This window comes from Nannospalax galili, unplaced genomic scaffold, assembly GCF_000622305.1.
Source record: "Nannospalax galili isolate Female #2095 unplaced genomic scaffold, S.galili_v1.0 scaffold34, whole genome shotgun sequence".
NCBI classification, from domain to species: Eukaryota; Metazoa; Chordata; class Mammalia; order Rodentia; family Spalacidae; genus Nannospalax; species Nannospalax galili.
The window spans coordinates 1,178,852-1,197,901 of record NW_008338996.1 but is presented as its reverse complement, the minus strand read 5'-3'; the positions used below and the strand labels follow the sequence as shown (position 1 = coordinate 1,197,901).

General features: G+C 50.8%; 1 protein-coding gene across 3 annotated transcripts in view; it reads left to right on the top strand.

The window, feature by feature from the left end:
• Gsn (gelsolin) overlaps positions 1-19,050 on the top strand; it is a 58,927-nt gene that overhangs the window by 16,157 nt on the left and 23,720 nt on the right. The window contains exons 2-4 of one of the 3 annotated variants that reach the window (XM_017798260.2): positions 15,078-15,148; positions 16,439-16,643; positions 17,201-17,355. In XM_017798260.2, the coding sequence (XP_017653749.1) occupies positions 15,125-15,148; positions 16,439-16,643; positions 17,201-17,355 (384 nt within the window). In that variant the 5' untranslated portion in view covers positions 15,078-15,124. Of the gene's footprint in view, positions 1-14,865; positions 15,030-15,077; positions 15,149-16,438; positions 16,644-17,200; positions 17,356-19,050 lie in introns of those variants that run through there. The other 2 variants (XM_008833452.3, XM_008833454.3) reach the window with 2 other exon arrangements.

Below are 19,050 nucleotides of genomic sequence, written 5' to 3'. Positions count from 1 at the left end.
CTCTTTGCTGGCAGGAAGCTGCAATTTCTGTCCCCCCCCCCCCCCGCCCCCGCCCTCCCCACACCTTTCTGATTATTCACAAGGTCCTGTTTTTCTGTCTTAAATGTTCACCAAGATTCTGGACACCTTCTTGTCTTGAATTACAGAAATGGGTTAATTCACTCGTTCATTCATAGACTTGTTTGGCAGATATTTAGGCTCTGGGCGGGGTGATGAATAGTCAGTAAAGAGTGAGACTTTTCCATCCCACTAGTGTCCTCTGTAGATCATTATACACACCACGGATCTGTTCTTTCTTCAGCTGACAAGGGATTGATGGTCTATGGGAGCAGGTGGAAGGGTGGAGCTTGTCTGGACAGATTGATGAAGCCCGTTTGCAGGATGGCAGGGTGAGCCGGGAAGGGAGACCATCTCCTGAAGAGAGTACAGTGGGACAAGGGGCTAGAAACTTCCAGGTCATGCTGCCCAGGCCACTGACTGGGAACTTACCAATGGGAGACCTACCTGGATTTCATTAGGGGAATCATAAGAGAGACACACACGGATCCATCTAATAAACCTGGACAGTGTGGTTTTGGCGTTTTCCTCACTACAACGTCCTGGCACTGCCTTGGGTGAGGCCTGGCTTCAAGTATTCCTGGGAAATGTGTACTTTCCCAGGATTCTCTTGGTTCCTGGTATTGTTTCCCTGGTCAACCCTTGCTGATTTCTGCTTTGGAGTGGGAGGTGAACTGTACCACCCCACAAGAGGAGAGCTACTCTAATCCCTGAGGGAAACAGTGACGGCTGATGCCCAGGGTGCATTGTGATATAGTCCAAGGTATCCAGGGAGCCAGTCGGCTCTTCCCCGTCATGAGACGAGCACTGCGCTGAGATGGGGAGTGGGGTGTTCCACGCAGGAGGATTATGTGCAAAGGCTGGCCACCTGGAGGAGGAACCCTCTGTGCCTGGGGGCCAGTGAGTTGTGTGAAGACTGAGGTGAGGCATGGCAGGAGAGAGACACCAGGTGAGACCTTGAATGCCAAGCCTCAGCCTTCTGGATGACAGGGAGCCAAGGATGACTGTTGAGACGAAGAGTGACTTGATTGATGGGACTGAAGAATAGTCATTTTGGTGACAAAGGGGAGGGCCAGTCAGAAAGGGCAATGCTGGAAGCTGACTGGAGAGAATTAGTGTCACTAGTGAGGCCCTATCACTTCCCTTCACTGCATGCACAGGAATAGCCTCCCTGTCTCTCTCTGTTCGTTGCCTTTGTTCAGTTCCGTCCTCATTGGCCAGCTGACCTGAGCTGCACTGAGTCAAGTCATGGCAGCACTGGGGTCTAGTTAAATCCTGGACTCTGGAAGTGAGCAGAGCTGAACCACAGTGTCAGTCTGACCCGGATATGCTATGCACCCCTTGACCAGTCCCTCGGTCCCTCTCAGCTCTAGTTGCCTCATCCATGAATTGGGTTAAATGGTGTTTGAGAATAAACTGATAGAGAAGTGAGTGCTTGGTACACGGAATGGCCGGGGAGCCTTTATTTCCATTGATTAAGGTCCTGTCTATATCACAGCTGCCCCAGATTTGGCCAAAAATCTAGTCTGAACCAGAAAGAAGACATTCCCAGCAGTGCTCATGGGGGCCGCTGGGGGACTGGATGACTTTAGCCCTGGGGCCAGGCACAGGGGACTGGACAGGCCTTGTTTGACTCTTTATCCTCAGCACTCAGCACTGGCTGACTAGGTTCTTAAAAATCCTAAACAGCAACGACAAAATGTAATTTTAAAAGTGCCAAAGGGGCTATGAGTGTAGCTCAGATAATAGAGTATTTGCCTAATGTCCCGGGCTCTGGGTTTGACTCCCAGCACTGAAATAAATAAAAATAATAATAAAATAAAATTCCCAATCTGATTGGGAGGAGGACCACAATGTATTGGGTATTTGAGGGGTGGGGTTGTCCCAGACAATTCCTGACCCTAAGGGCCAGAGGGTGAAAACTAATCTCCATAGTTTATATGTTGGGAATCTTGCCAAACCCCAGGCAAGAAGAGTAGAAGAAGCAGGAAAGGGGGGCTGAAGAGATGACTCAGTGGTTAAGAACAGTGGCTGCTCTTGCAAAGACCAGGGTTCAGTTCCTAGCACCTACATTGTTGGCTAACAACTGTCTGTAACTCCAGTTCCAGTGGATCTGACGCCCTCTTCTGGACTCCATGGGCATTGTACGTACATGGCACACCTACACACACACAGGCAAAACACTCACACATAGAATAAAATGAATAAAAGTAAATTTAAAAACAAAACAAAACAGGAAGCTGAAAAGGAGCCCCAGGACTGGCCCCAGTGTTCCTAGTAAGTAGGTGTGGCTCTTTTGTCAGATCCACTGGCTCCTCGGAGTGTGAACAATGTCTTCTTGAGGAAGTTTGGGCTGTTAATTGTGTGGGGGAGAAGAGCCGTTTCCAGAACTGTGCGTGCTGTGATGCCTGTAGAGCTAGGCTTGGCACAGCTCTTTCAGCCCCAGCCACAGGGCTCTATTTTTAGGCCCAAGTGATTAGGCTGGCCTATGTCAGGAGGCCTTATCTCCTCTTCCCTGCCCAGGCGTGGACAAGGAAGGAAGCCCTCAGAGGCAACTGTGACCCATGGATGAGTAGCAGAGGACTTAGGGTGCTCTGTGAAACCTGCCCAGAGGAGGGACAACAGAGGGGCTGGAGAGAAATCCCGACTCCTGACTTCCAGGTCAGCCACCACCAGATTCTCTGCCACAGAAGTGAGAACCTGTTCCCATCTTCTTTTCTCCTTCCTTAAAAATCTACCACTGTCTCAGCCTGGCCAGGACTATGATGGTCAAAGCCTCCCTCCATACATGACCACAGTAGCAGGCCCAAACACACCTCTCTCTCTATCTGTGGCCACACCTCCCAGCCCTGAGCTTTCTGTGAGCTCTCCACCTGGCTTGCAGGCCTTTGCTTGTCTGCAAAGACAGACCTGTGCTCATCTAGACTCTGTTAAAACACTTCCCTTTGTGGCTCCATCAGGCTGTTGTCTCCTTTCTTAGATGGGCTCCCACTGCCCACCTGTGCACCTATGTGTACTGCCTACTGGGGCAGGAAGTCCCAGGGCAGGGCCTGTCACTGAGGAAGGAAGATGGGAAGGAAGCATTGGTGACTGGGCACCCGTTCTGGACTCATCTTTTGAACCAGATTAGGCCTGATCAGCAGGCCCCTCTGTGTAATAGGTCCTTTTTTACGTTTTAATTTTTATTACATGTGTGTGCATGTGTGTGTATATGTGTGTGTTGCACACTGTGGCACTTTATGGAAGTCAGAAGACAACTTAAGGGAGTTGGTTCTCTCCTTCCACCATGTGGTTCCCAGGGATTGAACTCAAGTCGTCAGGCTTGGTGGCAGGTGCTGTTACCCACTGAGCCAACTCACCAACCCATCTGTAGGTGCTTTTCAAAGAGTAAGGGGCTGGGGGTGAGATGGGGGAGTCAGGCATTGAGTCAGATGGCCCTGGATTCAAACCATATGCTGCCTTTTCTAACTGTGCAGTCTTCAGCAGAAGTTTTCTTAGCCTCAGTTTCCCCAGCCAAAATTGGATGATGCTACCCATGGATTTGGAGGAAGAATCACAAAGATAATGCTTATAAAGTTCTTACCATGGAGCTGGGGAGATGGCTCATTCAGTAAACTGTTGACTTCACAAGCATGAAGATCTGAGTTTGGACCCCCAGCACCCACATAATCTCAGCACTGAGAAGGCTGAGACAGGAGGATCCCTGGGATTTTCTGGCCAGCCAGTCTAGCCAATCTGCAAACTCCAGATTCAGGGAAAGACCTTGTCTCAAAAAATAAGGTGGAGAGTGATTAAGTAGACACCTGACATTCACACTGGTCTCTCTATGTGCTCTACAGCACACGTATGAACACAGACAAAGTTATCATGATGCCTGCTTCATAAGAGCTTCTGTGTATAGTAAAAGGTATACTTACAGGTAGAGAAACTGAGGTTCCTTACATAGAGCACTGCAAAGTCAGTGGCTAAGAAGAACAGTCAGGACCAGGGAGCCCTGGCCTTCTTTCTACTCCACCCTGAGTTCTGTCTCCTCTCCTCCCAGCCCACTGGGCCTATCTTGTTTCCAAGATCAGGGGAGCTTTGTATAAGGATTGTTTTTCCTAAGAAGTTCCCTCTGTGGTGCCACAGGATGACTCAGAGCTCTGAGTCACAGCTCATGGCTGAGGGAGGCCTGGGAGGGAGGCAGAGGGAAAGGAGAGGGAAAAGGAAGGGGGGTTGGCCGTTCTAGTCCTGGCTGTCTCACTGTTTGATCAACTAGGCCAAACAGGTCTTTTCTCCTACTTGGGTCTCAGTTTCCCCAACTCTGGCTTGGCCAAGTGAATCCTGTTGGTAGCTGATCCTTAGGGTTTGGTTCCTGGTCCCCACCCAGACCTACACACTCCAAGGCTAGGGGTGGGGCCTGGGAATCCGCACTCTTTCCAAACTCTCCCAGAGATTATGCTGCCCACCTGATCTGCAGAGGTTACCAGCCACCTTCTGCTGTCAGTGGCTCCAGCTACTCCCAGCTGGGCCTCCAAGGAGTTGACAGTGGAGAGCTCACTTCTGTAGCCAAACACTAAGCAGCATTCCTGAAATAGAATTTACATAATTGATTGAAGTAAATTCAGATATAATTTCCATATACACGATTCACCCATTTTCATGAATTCAGTGATTTTTTTTTTGTAAATTTAGAGTTCTTCAAGGATCTCCACCATCAAGTTTGAGAACATTTTCATCACCCCTGAAAGGTCCCTGGTAACCCCTATTTACAGTCTCCTCCACTACTTTGTAGCCCACAACCAGTCAGCTTCCATCTCTTTGAATGTCCAGCTCCCAGCTCTTCTCCTGGATTCACTTGTGTTCCTGTGACAGTGTGCAAATTGTCACCCTGCTCTGAGCCTCAAATTTCTCCTTGTTATAAGGGGATAATCACATCCTCTTGCATGTTGCTGGATTTCCCCCGAAGTGCTCAGTGTCTCATGCACAGTGGACACTGGGGACTTGGGATCCTGGTGCCTGGTGCCTGGTGCACAGGGCCTCAGTAACAATCTCAGGCATTTCACATCACTTTCTCTGTGCTAGGCACTGGTCTAGCATTATCTACTAGTCCAGTAGACAATGCATTATCTACTTTAATCCCCATGACAACTCTGTTAGGCGAGTGCTACTGTCATTCCATTTTAGAGCTGAAGAAGCTAAGGCACTGAGAGGGGAGGTGGCTTTGATGAGGTCACATGGTGGCAGAGGGCAGGGAGTGTATCCCAGAGCCTGCTTCTTTAATCATCATGTCATGGTATTACCCCTGCCCCTTGGGTTGTGAATGCCTTGGAGTAAGGAGCACAGTTCATGGATCTAGAACAAAATTGTGGCATGTACTGCTAAGGGCTGGGACCCAGTATAGCGGATGTGGGACTGGGAAGTTGGCACACAGGAGAGTATATCATGTAATAGGCATGAAGTGGCACATGACTCGAGTGCCACTGAGACAGCTACAAAGTTGACCCTCAGGACAAGGTCTAAGGAGTACAAGCCCTGGGTATGTGGCATAGTCACATAGTACATATGACACTGGATGTGGTACAGCACATACGATGTATAGACACAGTCCCAAGAGCATGGTATTTGAGCTCTGGCAGCAGTGGGCTCCTAGTCCCCAGTGGGTTCCTTCATCATGCTAGGACCTGGGGCCCAGCAAGCAGGGTAGGAACCTTATCTCTTCCTCACAAAGGCCTGTCTGTTTCCCCCTCCTCCTCCCTGTTTCTGGATACCAAAGAGTAGGAGTGTCCCAGAGGAGTGCTGGGGCCCCAAGTACACCCACTACTCCATTAGCTCAGACAGAGGTCAAGGAACAGGGCCAAGTCCATGGCTCAGAAAGGACCTGCCAGACCCGTAGCTCTCCAGGCCCACTGGCCAGCACTGGCTGGGACAAGCACCGGTAATTTTCCTCCTCCATGGTCCTCCCTCTTTTTGGCTCCCTGGATGCATCTGCTGGCTTGACAGAGACTGCATTCCAGGCCTTCCGGGAGAGCAAAGCAGAGTGCTGTTGAAGCCTGGGAAACAGATTGCTAACAGATGCTGTGGGAGGTGCAGCAGAGGAGGCCATGGATTGGAGGCAAGAGTTTCTTGAGCCCTCTTGGCACCTGAAACTCACCACCTTGTTTTGTCTCCTGTGAACAAGAGTGCCAGGCCCAAGATCACACACAGAGCCAGTTAAAGCCAGTTCCCAGGTCTCCTGGAGGTAGGGAGTTGAGGTTCTATAGAGGCTAAGTTGGATGACACAGAGTGTTCTGGTGGTCAGTGAGCAATAATGCCTAAGGCACATGGGATCATAGAGGGTCATCCTGGATCATAGAGGGTCAAGCTTAGGAGTCTTGACCGTCTTCTGTCTGCACTGGGGCCATGGAAGAGTCTGGAAAAATGGCTGCCACAGTCCTGTTGCATGTAAGATCTCGTGCGTCCTATCTCTGCTGCTTGCTAGCCTCTGACCTTCTCTCCCCATTGTGGCAAGGTCTGGCCATTCTGTGCCCAAGGGCAGTGATGCTCAGAGAGGTTGAAACCCATGCTAAGCATCACCCCACCAGTGAGTGTCAGGGCAGGAAGTCAGAGCCCTGATTCCTGTGGTGGGACAGAGCAGGCCAGATTCAGAGAGGAAGAGAAATGGAGGCTGGATAGCAAGGCAGGCTCTTTAAGTGTGGGCTCAGGCCCTTGCCCAAGATGCCTGCCCATGCCCGGCCCAGCTACCACTCTGTCTCTGGGCCTTGGTTGGAAGCCTCCAGCCATCCTCTGCTTTGGATATAAAAACATAAGCAGACGTCAAGGGTGGATATGGAGCAAGTGAGCTGAAGGTACGTAAGGGCTGGGTAGGTGCTGAGGAGCCATCTTTGGCCCGTTATTGAGTACCACACACAGTGCCAGGGGTGCCTTTGATCTTCCCAGACAGCCTACAGAGTAAGAGTTACCACCCCATTTGACAGAGAAGGAAACAAACGTAGTAGAAGGAGCCACTTGTTCAAGTCCTCTGGAGGCGGGGATTTGGGCTTTCAGATTCACCCCTGAACATGACCTGGTCATTTCTTGGCTAGAAGGTCACTTAGCCTTCACTGTGCTGGACGCTTTGGTCTCTGGAGTTCACAGAGACTACCTCCCACCTCTTCCCCACACCCAACTCTTTGTCTTCTCTGGGATGCCTGCCTACAGGCTTCAGAGTAGCATTCAGGCCATGGACTCATGCTGTGGCTAAAGCCCAACACAGAGGAAGCTGTGATGGTAGTTAGTTGTAAAGGATGTGGAGACAGAGCAGGACTTCATGTGGAGCCCAAGGCAGGAGGACATGACACCATCTGGCCTGTATCACTGTACCCATCAGGATGAGAACTAGCCTGGGGAGCCTCCAATAGTCCTGTCAGATCTTGGTGAAAAATGAACTTGATTTCGAAATCAACTTGGCCAGATGCAGTGTTTACCGTTTTCTGTTTCTTTCTGTATCCTTGAGTCCCAGGGCCTGGAGGGTCTTAGAGATGGCCTGGTTCACTTGTCACCTGAGCCCTCTTAACTGGATCCCCACTGGAAAGTTCATTATCTCTCAGAAAGAGGCAAGGGAACTGACATTTGTTTTCCCATTGTTTTTATTATGGTAAAATAGACATAACATGAAAGTTACCACTGTATGCATTTTAGACATGAATCTATGCCATTAAATCCATGGCTTGTGTTTCGCATCCATCACCCCCATCCATCTCTAGAACTCTTCATCTTGCAGAATTGAGGCTCTGTTCCCTCTAGACAATATCTTCCCATTTTGGACAGTCATCATTACTGTACGTCCCTATATATTAGGCTCTTATATTTCATGTGAGTGGACTCACATAGTATTTGCTGTTTTGTGACTGACTTGCTTTATTGAGCAGAATGTCCTTGAGGTTCATCCCTCTAGCAGGTGGTATTTAAGGTTACTGTTCCTCTGTGTGGATATACATATTGCTTATATATTTATTCATCCATAAACATTTGGCTTGCTTCTTCATTTTAGCCATTGCCAACAGTGCTGCTGTGGACAGGGGCATGCAGATAGCTCTCTTAGACAACTTCCTTTGATAAACCAGTATTTTTTAAGAATTTTATGTGTATGAGTGTTATGCTTACATGCGTAGGTGCACCCATATTGTTCAATGCCCACAGAGGACAGAAGAGGGCATTGGATCCCCTGGAACTGGAGTTAGGGATGGTTGTTAACTGCCATGTGGACGCTGGGAGCTGAACCCAAGTCCTCTGTAAGAGCAGTCAGTTCTCTTAACCACCAAGCCACCTCTCCAGTCCCATAAACCAGTATTTTTAAACATCTATTTTTATGAAGAACATTGTCCCTGGATATTTCATACCTATGATCGTTAATCCTTTTGATCTGCATTGAAGAAAAACTTTTTTTGTTGTTGTCTTTGCTTGTTGGTTGGTTGGTTTCGTGACAGGGTCTTGCTAGATAGCCCTGACTGGCCCGCAACTCACTCTATCGCCCAGGCTCGCAGCCATCCTGCTTCTGCCACCTCGGTGCTAGGATTACAGATACACACTACCACACCTGGCAAAGAAGGCGTTTTTACCTCTAATTTACACTCAAGGAAATTGAGACTCAGGGAGATTGAAACCCTCATCCAAGCACCTAATCCAACAATAATAGCAGCTTTTGTTTTTTACATTCTCTTAATCTGCACCAAGCCTTATGCTAAGCCCTTAATGTACTTTATTTTGTTAAATTCATATAAACACCATGGGAAGAAGGTACTGTAATCCCACATAGCCTCTGAGAGCCAACGTGACATGCTCAAAGCCTCTCAGCTAATTAGGTGGTAGATCAGAGACTCAATCACAAAACTTTTCTGGTGGGAGCTCTTTCCAAATGACACCCCAAATCTTTCCTTTTGAGTGGCCACCTCCGGCAGCCTCTCTTGTTCCTTTCCCCTCTGACTGGGGCACCACAGCCCCTGTCTTCTGTCCCTAGCACAGATCTGAACTCCTAACCCACATCTCCCAATTTTCCTGCCCCAAGTCCCTATGCTTGCCTCTGGGCCTCTTTGTCTTGCTGTTGACCTGTGTTTGTTTCTAGGCTCCTCTGAGGGTGGTTACACAGTGCTAAGGTTGGGAAGACAGGCTAGGATATAGCTCTTTGCGGTCCCAAGTGTCCCGCCTGCCTCAGGGCAGGAGAGACTATTGGCTATAGTGGTTCCTAGCAGAAAAGGCTCTGGTCTCCTACAATATGGCCAAATCTTGCTGCTTCTAGGGCACAGGGTCAGGAAATGGTGGGGCCAGGCCTTCTCCAAATGTTCTAACCTGGCTGGAGACACTAGGTGGGGCTGACTCCGGAAGCTGGGAGAGGGCCCAGGCTTCAGTCCCTGGGACAACTTCAGCCAAGCCTCACTGGCCATCTTCCCAATAGCTGTCCACACCCAAGATGGACTTGCCAGGGCAGAGGCCCAGCTGGCTGTGTCAAGGAACCCTGTTCCATGGAGACCCAGGCCTCAGCTCTGGTCTACTTATTCAGAGTCCTCAGTTCTAAAGCTGGTCTGTGGGCACAGGCTCAGTGCCTCTGAGGCATCACCTTCTTTTGCTTGGTGTTATCACTATAAAGAGAGACTGGTTAGACCATACTAACAATATATAGGCTCGTTCCTGTTTTCCCCAATAGTTCTACAAATGGGCATCACTGTCCCTATTGATTAACCAGTATCAGAGGCTCAAAGAGGGAATTTCTTTGCTCCAGATTGCACAGCCCAGCTTGAACTGAACTCAAGTCCCACGTGAGCTCCGTAGTCTTCCTCCCTGCAGCCCAAGGCTACTGTCACTCAGTGGGTAAGCACATCCTGGGCTCAGACCACGAGTGAAGAAAGCAGGCAGTGCAGGAACCTTGTGGGAAAGCTTCTACTGTGAATCAGGCCTTGGGTTCCCTTCCTGCTCCATGCATCTGGTCCCATTCTCTCCATTTTATAAACGGGGAAATGGAGGCCTCGATCCCAGGACCCGGGGCCTATGTACATTGATGTCCACCAGGCTTGCCAGAACTTGTCCAGCCCCTGTTCAGCTTCACTTGGTTTCATAACTGGCTTCTCTGTTTACTGACCATTGTCCCTACTGGCAAAGCCCTAGACCAGAGGGGTGGGTACTCCCAGGGGAACCAGAAAATAGCAGTGGGCCAAAAGCAAACAAGTCCTAAAACAGAGCTTCCCATGAATGGCTGCCTGCCTGGGAGATCAGGAGTTTCAGTGTCTAGGGAGAGGGAAGAACAGGGTGGTGTGTTACTGGCCCCACCAAGGTCTTTTGTACACTGTGGCCAGTGGTGGAGAATGAAGGTGAGCCACCTTTCTGGTGTCTGGTGGCTGCCCTGGAAGGCCCACAGAGGTCTAGAGATTGACTTGAGGTTAGTCATAGAGAAAAGAAGGGGCTAGAGATGGTTGTGGGATCCTAGGTCCAACCACAGGGGAGGGAGGGATCTACAGAGGGAGGTGGACTGTGCCACTCCATCCTTTGGCAGAGATCAAGAGGCAGCCTGGTATGCAAGGGGCACTGGGAAGGACTCACAAACAGCCAAGAAAAGAGATCAAGAGGGTCCGCAAGATGCAGTGAAGAGTAGGAATTGGAACATGTACACCAAGCAAGTTGGTGATGAGCCAGGCTGCATCCAAGTCAGAGCAACCATGCTAGACTTGAGTGCCACGTGACACAGAATAGGGGTGCCATGGTCCATTCCACTAAGTGGCCGTAGCCTGGGGATCTCCCTAGACTTGCCTTTGTCCTGGACAATGACATCAGGCATCTGGAGGCCTAGAGGGCTTTCCTGGAACCTCCTCCTGCCCTGGCCTGGGAGATTTGGTGGTAGCACCTGCTCCAGAGGCTCCTGGCTGCCAGCTTGGCATCAGCTTGACTGGTTTAGCAACTACAGCCCTCTGCCTGCATAGGGCTGCTGCTCCCTGCCCAGGTGGGGTACAGTCAGGGCTCCTACTTCATCCCCAGATGGAGCTGGGGCTTTGAAGCCAGCCAGATGTAGGTTTGAGTCTCCTTCCACATGAGTGGCCATCTCTCCCCGAGTCTCTTTCTTTCTCTTTTACCTGTACCCCCTTGCTCCCCCAAACTCATATATCCTCTCAGGCAGAAAACACAGTCAGTAAGTCAGAGTTACCCCATCATAATCTCCACTCCTTGGCGCCCTACAATGAAATTTCCAGCTCCGGGGTCCTAGAAGGCAGCAGCCAGGGCTTGGTCACTCCCTGGGACCAGAGGTGAAGTGATGTGCTGCCATTATTGATTTCAGAGCTTCCTGCTTGTGTCAGGGGCCCTGTGACCAGCTTCAGAAGAACTCATCAGATGATCCAGCCTATTGTCCCACTTTGCAGATGGGAATCCTGAGACACAGAGACGTGTAGGTTCTGGGTAGGATGATGCAGCCAGGATCTGGGAATGTAGGGGCTAGAAATGGGCCTTAGAGCATCAGGGCATCATCTGCCTTTTGCATAGGGAGACACTGAGACCCAAAGAGGGACAGTGAACTGCCCAGAGTCATTGGCAGAGCCTTCCCCGACACTGGGGTCTCCTTCTTTCTCTTGCACCCAGACCCCCTTGCTCCCTTGAACTCATGACCCTCTTCTAGGAGGGAACAGAGTAAGACATTATTGCCCTATCATGATCTCCACTCATAGATGCCCTAGAGTAAGGGTTTCCAGGCTCCAGGGTCCCAGAGGGCAAGGACTGGGGCTTGGTCACTTGTTCTCTGGTGTCTAGAGCCCAAACTCCATACCACATGGTCAAAAAAGCTACAGGTCCTTTGTGATCACCTTGTGATCATTAACTTGGGGCCAGAGACCCTGGAATGGTAGTCACTGACCCGTAGGTCGAGGCCAAGCCATAAGAGCCCTCTGTTAATCACCAACTGGGCAAACTGGGGCCACGCTGCTCCAGTGAGGGCTACATGGCCGGGCTAGCTGCTGGTTCCGGTTTGTCTAATGAGAAAATATCCCTTTAAGGGTGTTTTAAAAAAGTATTCCTTCTATGCCGGACGCGGTGAGCATGCCTTTAATCCCAGCAGTCAGGAGGCAGATACAAGCAGAAACTTTGAGATTCAGGCCAGCCTAGTCTACATAACAAGTTCCAGGCCAGCTGTGGCTACAAGGAGACCCTGTCTCAAAAAAAAAAAAGTGTATATGGCCAGGTGTGGTGAGCACACCTTTACTTCCAGCACTCGGGAGGCAGAGGCAGGTGGATCTCTGTGAGTTCAAGGCCAGCCTGGTCTACATAGTGAGTTCCAGGCAAGCTGTGGCTACAGGGAGACTCTGTCTCAAAAAACAACATATATGATATATACTTGTAAAATTTCAGATCCTGTGCTTCCGTGGTTTTTCCCAGCAAGTGGCATAAGGTATAATTTACTTATCATACACAAATCATTGACTAAGTGATTTTCAGTGCAGTCAATTGGTTGCATGATCATCACCGTAGTCTAGTATTAGAACATTTCTATCACCTCAAAGTCTCCTTGAATGGGTTACAGTGGTCTGGGCACTCTCTCCAGCCTCAAGCAGTCATGGCAATGTCCAGAGTGAAATCTCCCTCCTTCATCCTTTCCAAGCATTCTGCCTTAACAGTTTGGCATTTACTGACTTTGTAAGGGTCTGTTTGTGAAGAACAGTCTTGTAGGAAGGTGGAGAGGAACCGCACTATAGCCATCGTTGTGTAATTTGCTTTTTGCACCTGGAGGTCTCTCTGGGATGACTGAGTGCCTACTATGTGCCACCAGGCACAGTTTGCTCTGGCCCATTCTTTTTTCACAGCTTCATAGTGGTCCATTGTATGGCAGCTCCATCACTTATTTCCCCAGGACATTTTGGGTCCTTTCCAGTTTTCTTCATACAATGCCTCAGTGACCATCCTTGAAAGTATGTTTTGGTGTGTATCCCCAAGTAGTTCTGTAGGGAATGTTGCATTATGTTTTGAATCTGAACAATTAAACTGCTATTCAGAGAGGAGAAACTGGCTTATGCTTCCATCAGAAAGGCTCATGTGAGCAGTGTGGGCTTTAATCATCCTCCACAGGGCCAGGAGGAGGCCAGGACTCTCTGAGTTTAGGCCAGGGCAGCTCACTGCAGGCTCTACAGGCCTGGTATAGTGGATGGACTTCCAAGGCCACAGAGCCCTGAAAACTCTGGGCTTCCCAGGCATCTGATAAAATCTGGACTCTTTAGTATTGCCCAAAGGCCATGGGGCACCCACTTTCCTCACCAGCTCTACCCCCTCTTGTCCCATGATTTAGTCAGACCTTGGTATTCACTGGGCCTTTGGCCTCTGTTTGCCTGCCCTTTGCTCTTGCTGTTCCACCTGTGGAATGCCATTCACATCTCTACTCTCCCTGACCTTCAAGACCCGGTGCATGAGTCCCTGCCTTCATGAAGCCTCCTATAACCCACCCCCACCCCCAATCTCAATTACCTTCTCTCTGTGTGTCCCTTTAGCCTTTGTTGTGGCCCTGCCCCCCCTTAACTGGGAAGAAACTGGGGGTGTGAGAGGGCAAAGCTCAGCCCTGTTAGGTAAAAAGCTATGTCTGCAGAAGGCACTGGGGCGACTGGCCATCATCATCTGCAGACCAGGTGATTTGAGCAGATCTGAGCTAACCCTCAGTAGCCACTATGCTGTACAGTTAAGTATGAGGAAACTGAGGCACAGGAAAAGGTGCCGCACAGGAATCCAACCCAGTTCCCTAGCTTCTCAGTGATAAATTGAGGAATGGGAGAAGACTCAAATCCCATCTCCCCAGGAGGGCAGGACAGAGGGCCTGACACCAGGATTCTAGAAGGACAGAGAAACAAACCCTGTCATCAGCCAAAGGAGACAGAGAAGTGTTGCCCCTGAGGAGAGGCAGGTGTGGTGTACGGGAGACAGCCATGTACAACTAAGTGACTAGGACTTGATTTAAAAAAAAAACATAAAAAAACCTTCTAAAACACAAAGGCTTTCTTTTTTTCTTTTTTCTTTTTTTTTTCAGGTTTTTTGAAACAGGGCCCCTGTAGCTCCAGCTGGCCTTGAACTTGCTATGTAGACCAAGCTGGCTTTGAACTCACAGAGATCCGCCTGCCTCTGCCTCCCAAGTGCTGGGATTAAAGCCCTGTGCCACCTTGCTGGGTTCACAGAGGCTTCCTTTAAAGAATGAAAGAAAAGGCATTTTGAGGAAAGCAGGGCCAGCAGGCCCAGGAAGTAGGAGCCTGCCACACTCCTTTGTTTGGCTTCCCTGGTCTTGACCTAGTGGCCTTGCTGGGGTGGGTTCTGCACAGAAATCCACACCCAGAGCAGCTTGAGTTCAAATGCTGACATGTTGTTAGCCGTGTGCCAGTCTATTCACTTCTCTGCGCTGTTTTCCCCTTTGTAAAATGGGCTCGCTCTAGAGTACCCACTCTGAAAAGGATGCTGTGGTGAATCACAGTGCAAAGTGGCCGGTGGTGTTAGTTCCTGCGAGGTGGATTTTTTTCTTTTTTTAACTTTGCTCTGTTTTTATTGGAGATATTAATTGCATTTAGGAGAGGGGTCTTGGCATGGGTCACATAGAAAAATAGCTCGCTCTGAGTTCGCACCTGCTATATGTCAGGCCACATATTGGATCGCCACCAAAACACTGGGGTGACTGAGGGGGTGACCGCACCCAGTCGGATCAGTCCCAGTGGGAACCCAGATGTCTCCGAGATCCGGGACAGATCCCCGCCTCCCCCGCGGGCCCAGCCCTGCCCCGCCCCTCCCTGCGGGGCGGTCCCCAGCTGGGGAGGGATGGGCTGGCGGCTACTTAAAGGTCTGGACCTCGGCAGCCTGGGTCCTCCGCCGTCGCCATGGCTCCCTCCGTGCCCGCGCTGCTCTGCGCGCTGGTCCTGGCGCTCTGCGCACTGTCCCCGCCGTCCAGCGCGGCCACCGCATCGCGGGGCACAACCCGAGAGAGGGCGCCCCAAGGGCGGGTGTCTGAGGCGCGGGTGAGTGCCCGGGGTTCCCGGGCTCCCGGAGTAACTCTCTATTGTAAGTTCTTACAGATACAGCGCTAGGAAAAGGGGAGTAATTGAGGTGTAGAATGGAAAAACTGTTTTGTTGCTTTGTAAGTATCTCTCGCTGCTTTGGGGCTCTTGGGGACACGAGGGTGGGAGCCTTGGGGCTGCTGTGGCTGTTTCCCTCCCTGCAGGCTAACCTCACCTTGGCCAGATCTTTGCCCTCTTCTGTTTTGGTACCCATCTCTACTGTCCCATTTCTCCTTTTCCATGTCTAATTGCTTCTGTCTGCCTGCCCTCCCTCCTGGCGTCTAATCTCTCCCCTGTCAGATCCTTCTGTTTTTATTCAGGTCTCTCCCACCCATTTTCCTTGGGAGCACGCGCCTATGGACATGACTGTTATTTATTTTTCCCTCCCTAGGCCTCTTGTCCTGGCTGTTTCTTCTCTCTCCCCTCACCTAGCCAACTGAGTTCCCATCAGCTCTCTCAGATTTCTTGCATCTGATTTTTAGTTCCCACCAGACCTTTCCTCTGGCCGAGGTGACCTGCTGACTTTCATCCTCAGGCTCCAACCTAACCCTCCCATCCCATCTGCACCCCCAGAGCATGTCTGCCAGCTGTCCTCAGTCTTGACCTTCTCCTAACAGTCTCCTGCAGACCCAGGCAGCGTCCTTCCACCTTTTTCAGGAAATGGAAATTGGGGGTGGTGGGTTCCTGGGGGACAGGAGGGAGAAGGCAGACAGCGCAGGAGGCCACTTGGGCCCAGTAAGCCAGTCCGTTTTTGGGGTGTGATGGGAGATGGAGGGGGCATGAAGGATCTTCCCCTTTCCAAAGAACAAAAACAAACAGGCTGTGTGACTTGGGGCCCGGCCCTTCTCCTCTCTGGTCCTCAGTTTCCCCATCTGCAGAGGAGGATTGGATAATGAGTTCTAAACCATGAAGGTGCTGGAAGCTCCCTGGGACCTCGAGATTTGCTACTGCCATCTGGAAGAGTGTGCCATAGATCCAAAGGCTACTTTTAGAGCCTGGGGCCATCATCTCTATGCTGTTTCCTAGAAAGGGTCCCCAAAAGTCAGTCTACCTCTTTGTGCCTCAGTTATTCCACTTGGCAACAAAGAGGGAAGGGAGAAGGTAGGGGGGGGAGTCCTCTGCCTCCTCCATCGCCAGAGCAAGTGAGGGAGCGGAGACAGATGCTGGCCTGGCCAAAGTGGGGGACTTGGAGTATAAATTCTAACTTTGTTTGCTAACTCCCAGAAAGGGATTGACTTGCCTCCACCATGGGGAGAGCAGGAGGCTCAAGTGAGCCGTTCTTGGTGCTGGAACCTGCCCTCCCTCATGCCCCAGGTCTCTCCCTGTTGAGACCCACACCCCTACTCAGGCTCTGCCATGTCTCTCTACAGCCCAGCACCATGGTGGTAGAGCACCCTGAATTCCTCAAGGCAGGGAAGGAGCCTGGCCTGCAGATCTGGCGTGTGGAGAAGTTCGACCTGGTCCCTGTGCCCCCCAACCTCTATGGAGACTTCTTCACGGGTGATGCCTATGTCATCCTGAAGACTATTAAGCTGAGGAACGGGAATCTTCAGTACGACCTCCACTACTGGCTGGGTGAGTGAGGCTTGCCTGCTCAACCTCACCCCACCCCCGACCCTAAAGCTTTGTACTGAGCCTAAGTGTGTGTCAGGCCTTGATTAGTGATTCCCTCCCACCAGGCTCTAGAGCCAGCCTGGCTACATTCAGACTCCACCTCTGCCCTAATCTGTGGTCTAACCTTCAGCAACTCACCAGTGTTTCTATGGGGTGGACATGCTGATAGCTCTGCTACCTCCAAGGAATGTGCTAAGGGTAAAGCAGCTCACTCTGGGTGATGTGGGGATGATGGATTCCCCCAGTGCTTTCCTGGCCCAATGCCAGTCACCTCATTTTCTCTTCACAGTTAGAAGCCTAGAGCCTCTGCCATGGCTCTGGCATGGCTCTACATGCTTAAGGCCCACTCCCATTATACAGGTGGATTAACTGAGGCTCTCAGACAACAGGAAGGGACTTGCTCAATTTCAGTTTTTTCAATAGTCAGGCCAGGGCAATGCTATTGACTCCAGATGCCACCTTCTGAAGGGGCTGGGACTACCATGAAGCCAAGCTCATGCTGCCCTGATGTTCCCTAGGCAACGAATGCAGCCAGGATGAGAGTGGGGCGGCTGCCATCTTTACGGTGCAGCTGGATGACTACCTGAACGGCCGGGCTGTGCAGCACCGTGAGGTCCAGGGCTTCGAGTCGGCCACTTTCCTCGGCTACTTCAAGTCTGGATTGAAGTATAAGGTGGGTTGGTCTCTATCTTGCTTGGGTGACCACGGCAGATGCATGGATGGCAAGGTTCACCAGCTTCGGACCTTGTGGAGCAATTGGCAGACAGGCTGAAGGTCAGGTTCTAAAATCCATCAGTCCTGGCTTTGGACCCTGGGCCTTTCCCAGCATAGTGACCTTGGACAAATTAAATGCCCTCTCTGAACTTCTGAGTCCTTAGCTTACAATGAGAAAAAGATTCTCTATAAACTCATAGTTGTCCTCCTAGCCCCACAACTTGGAGTGACCCATAGGTGGCTTTTGCAAAGTCTTCAGTGGGCTCGTGCCCAGTCCTATTCCTGCACCCTGTGATTCTTAGGCCTTGCTGACAGAGAGCCTTGTGTTAGCTATTTGACAGACTACTTCTACTCACTTCCCTTTCTATTCCCCTCACCCCCTGCCCTTGAACTTGAACTTTTACAAGTCTGGACCACGACAGAGTTCTTTCCCTAAGCCCTGAGCCAGAGAAAAGTAAAGCCAAGCAGGGTGCCTAGGAAACTACCCCAATATGCTGTGTGACCGCAGCAAGTTACTTGACCTCCAGATCTGCTTTTCCTCTCTGGTTACAGGAGAGCCAGTTGCATCTGCCCTACAGGGCTGGGAGAGGATTTGGTGAAGGGGTGGCTGGGAAATACTTTGCACAGAGCTTTGACTCCTTGAAGGGCTCAGGAGAGGCTGAAGATTTTTGAAGCTGGAGTTCCGTTTGATGAAGATAGGGAGGGGATTATGTTTTCTTAGTCAGATGGGCTGAGATCTCTCACCCGACAGGGGCTAGGGCAGCTAAGAGCTTAAGCAACTGGGCCAGCATCACAGTGAGTTGATGCTGGAGCAAAGGCAACAGACCTGCTATTTCCTAGCATTGTTTCCATTAAACCAACCTGCTTCTCATGACCAGGTTCTAGGAAAGGCTCAAGTCCCTGCAATGCCCCTCCTATGCTATGTGCCCTTAGACAAACCACTGCCCCTCTCTGGCCTCAGAGTCAACTGGGCAGTGACTCTATCTCTCCCAAGTGAGAGACAGGGATTGAATGATGGAAGAGTGTCCAGAAGACTCAGATAACAAGGCAGGGTGTGTCCTGGGACCAGCAGTCCAGGCTGGGTGGGGCTGGGCTGGGTTCCCTGGCATCCCCCTAGACCTATTTGCTGGGTTACCATGCCCAAGCTCTTGCTGCCCAGCTGAGCAGCTCTACCTTCTTTCTGTAGCCCTGGGGGCCTTGGCATCTTGAGAAAAGAGAGGTGGGGAAGTGGGGAGGCTGGCTGGGGCTGCAGAAAGACCTGGTCTTTTGCAAGTCTTGGAGCAAGAAGTAGAGATAGTACTTGGTAAGGACTTGGGGAGACTGGGATGCAGGTCCCAATACCACCCCCTTTGACTCCCAGGAAGCTCTGGGCAAGGCATGTACCTCTGGACTCTCAACTCCCCCCCCACACACACACCAATTCCCTTCCCATTGGTCTTTTGCATAACAGTTTCAAGCTCCTAGGTCAAACTGGGTGTGGATTCACTTGTAATCCTAGCATTTGAGAGATTAGGGGCAGGACGATCAGGAGGAGTTCAATGACATCTTTGGCTACATAGTGAGTCTGAGGCCAGCCTAGGCTGCATGAGAGCTTGTCTCAAAAAAAGAGGGGGAAAAATGGAAGGAAAGAAGGAAGGGAGGGAGGGAGGGAGGG